The sequence below is a fragment of the Triticum dicoccoides genome, chromosome 1B (genome assembly GCF_002162155.2).
Source record: "Triticum dicoccoides isolate Atlit2015 ecotype Zavitan chromosome 1B, WEW_v2.0, whole genome shotgun sequence".
NCBI classification, from domain to species: Eukaryota; Viridiplantae; Streptophyta; class Magnoliopsida; order Poales; family Poaceae; genus Triticum; species Triticum dicoccoides.
The window spans coordinates 13,357,728-13,360,466 of record NC_041381.1 but is presented as its reverse complement, the minus strand read 5'-3'; the positions used below and the strand labels follow the sequence as shown (position 1 = coordinate 13,360,466).

At 47.0% G+C, this 2,739-nt stretch overlaps 1 protein-coding gene across 1 annotated transcript; it reads left to right on the top strand.

Moving 5' to 3' along the window:
• The first annotated feature begins 111 nt into the window (after positions 1 to 111).
• On the top strand, positions 112 to 1,658 carry LOC119316008 (flavonoid O-methyltransferase-like protein Os11g0303600). Its single transcript, XM_037590416.1, has 2 exons — positions 112 to 977; positions 1,063 to 1,658. The coding sequence occupies exons 1-2, from the start codon at positions 153 to 155 to the stop codon at positions 1,357 to 1,359; spliced, it is 1,122 nt and encodes a 373-aa protein (XP_037446313.1). The 5' UTR covers positions 112 to 152; the 3' UTR covers positions 1,360 to 1,658.
• Positions 1,659 to 2,739: the final 1,081 nt, after the last annotated feature.

The window sequence follows — 2,739 nt, the reverse complement described above, 5'->3', positions numbered from 1 at the left end:
ACACACACAGACACAAAAGATGTGACATGCCACCAGCCAAAACGGTGCTGCTATCAAGCCTATAAATCAGCCGTAATGGAGACTTGGCTCTCACACAATCAGTAGCACTACTCAAACAGTCAACACACAAGTCCCTTCCCAATAGCAAGGAAATGGATGAGACCACAGCCATGCCCTCGAAAGCGGAGCTTCTGCAAGCCGAGGCAGAGGCAGAGCTCTATTCCCACACCTTTGGCTACCTCAAGTCCATGGCATTGCAAAGCGCCGTGAAGCTTGGAATCCCTAATGTCCTCCATCGCTGCGGCGGCGCCGCCACATTGCCCGAGCTGCTCTCTACCCTTCCCCTCCATCCAAGCAAGCGCCCCTACCTGTCCCGCCTCATGAAGATGCTAGCCGCGGCGGGAATCTTCACGGCCGAGGAAGCTCCTGCCGCGCCAAGCGGCGGCGACGACGGGGCACCGACCACGGTGTACCACCTCAATGCACTGTCACGTCTCCTGGTGGACCACGCCGATGTGAACCGCAGCCCATGCATGTCGCCATCCGTGCTCCTGGCCACCACCAACCTTTTTGTGTCGGCCTCCTTACAGCTGCACCAGTGGCTCCTCAGCGAGGAGGGGGCCACGGCGGAGTCGCCGTTCATGATGGCGCACGGCGGGAGCTTGTTTGACGTCGGTAGCCATGACGCCGAGTTGAACGCGGTGTTCAACAGCTCCATGGGTCCCAGCAGCGACTTCGTCGCCGCCCTTGTTGTTCGCGAATGCAGAGAGGTGTTCGTGGGGATAACGTCGCTGGTCGACATTGGCGGTGGGAAGGGCACCACGGCGAGGACGATCGCCGAGGCTTTCCCGCATATCACGTGCTCCGTGTTGGACCTCCCACAGGTGGTACAAGGAATACCGCCAAATGGAGCCGTTGAGTTTGTTGCCGGTGACATGAGGGAGTTCGTGCCACCCGCTGATGCTCTTCTCCTAAAGGTATACTTCCTCTGTCCCATAATATAAGACATTTTTACAAGCTAAACGTAGCTAGATTAATACTTGCTGCTTGTCGTATTGGCAGTATGTGCTGCACAACTGGAGCGATCAGGAGTGCGTGAAGATCCTGACACGGTGCAGAGAGGCCATTTCCCATGGAGCGAAAGCCGGTAAGGTGATAATCATAGACACTGTGGTTGGATCTCAGTCACAGAAAATAATCGAATGCCAAGCCACCATGGATCTGTCCATGATGATGTTATTCAACGGTAAAGAACGGGACGAGCACAACTGGCACAGCCTGTTCATCGAAGCGGGATTTAGTCGTTACAAGCTTCACAACGTGGTTGGAATGCGGTACCTCATCGAAGTCCACCCGTAGTCTGCTTGTCCAACAATATTTGCAACGGAGCCTGTGCTCATGCCTCCAGACGTACTACATATATTTGCTTAGCTTTCGCACACCTTAAAGTCGGCATGTTCTGCTCTATATATTCCAGGCAATGTACCTATATATATGCCCGAAATTTGTATCCTACGCGTTTGGTTCTGTCGTCCATCATTTGTGGCAAAGACTATGAGAATAAAATATAGTTTTACAATACAAAGGTGTAGGTGATCATGAGCTCCAGGTGACTGTGAGATGAATCAAGGTCTCGAGCCGACTATTGTCGCACGAAAGAGATCACCATTTCTTAAGTACGTCTATATTTTCTGTATTCACGAATTTTTTTTAAAAAATTCTTAACATATTTTAAGTACATGGAATCAACTTTTTCTTGTGAGGAAAGCTTTGGCAAGCACACGTAGTAGTGCTCAGATGATTCGGTTCCTTGCGGTAGAACCAACCCACCAGGGTTGAAGTCCCAAACTTGGCATTGGTGATCGCATATTTCTGGATTTATTTCAGGTCTTCCAGTGACGTGCATTCAGTGGAAGAAAACGTTTTCATCGATTACAAAGGCATCTGTAGCGCGACTTCATCAAGATAATGTGTCAGCTCACTCTCTGGAGGCACTCATAGGGGTAGACTGTGCGTGCGTATGTGCGTATGTATGAGCGTCTATATCTGTATTGTGTTCAAAAAAAGTACAAATAATTTTGAGACGCAAATGTTTACAACTATAGCAAAGCTGCACTAGCTAGCCCAATGAGGCATCTAAAGAAAAAATTCAGTCCATATCTTCTAGATGGAAGTAGTTATTGCCTTCGAATATATGCAGCGAGTAATTCCATTTCAGTTACCATGAACCACGGGTGGTCATCTAGCAACTGTGGCCAATCCTGAATATATGGAACCACATTTAATTCACATGTTGGAAAAATTGGTAGAACTTAATTCACACAACGTGCATGACCAATCGGTTTAATTGCGTACATATCTTTGTAAATAAGTAATTTCAGTTCACCGCATGAAGAGATAATTTAAGTATGTTACTTCCTGCTTTTTTATAATAACTTGGCTGCAATTGAATGTACGCGTTTGAATAAGCATCAATCTTTAGAACATATTAAACATTAAAATTAATTTGGTAATGTATAGTATAAGCATACCCAATTAATGAAGATTCATGTGGCTCTTGAGAGAAACGAGTCTTTCAATGCACTTTTTTTTGCTCGACTGACCACTATGAGCATTCTATGTGTTAATTTCCAGAAATGTTGTACTATTATGAAGCACCTCCCTATCCTATCAACATATTTAATAGTTTCCTCAATTTGGGCCTCTTGGTTGGTCCTCCGGTATAAATCTACCCCCCCC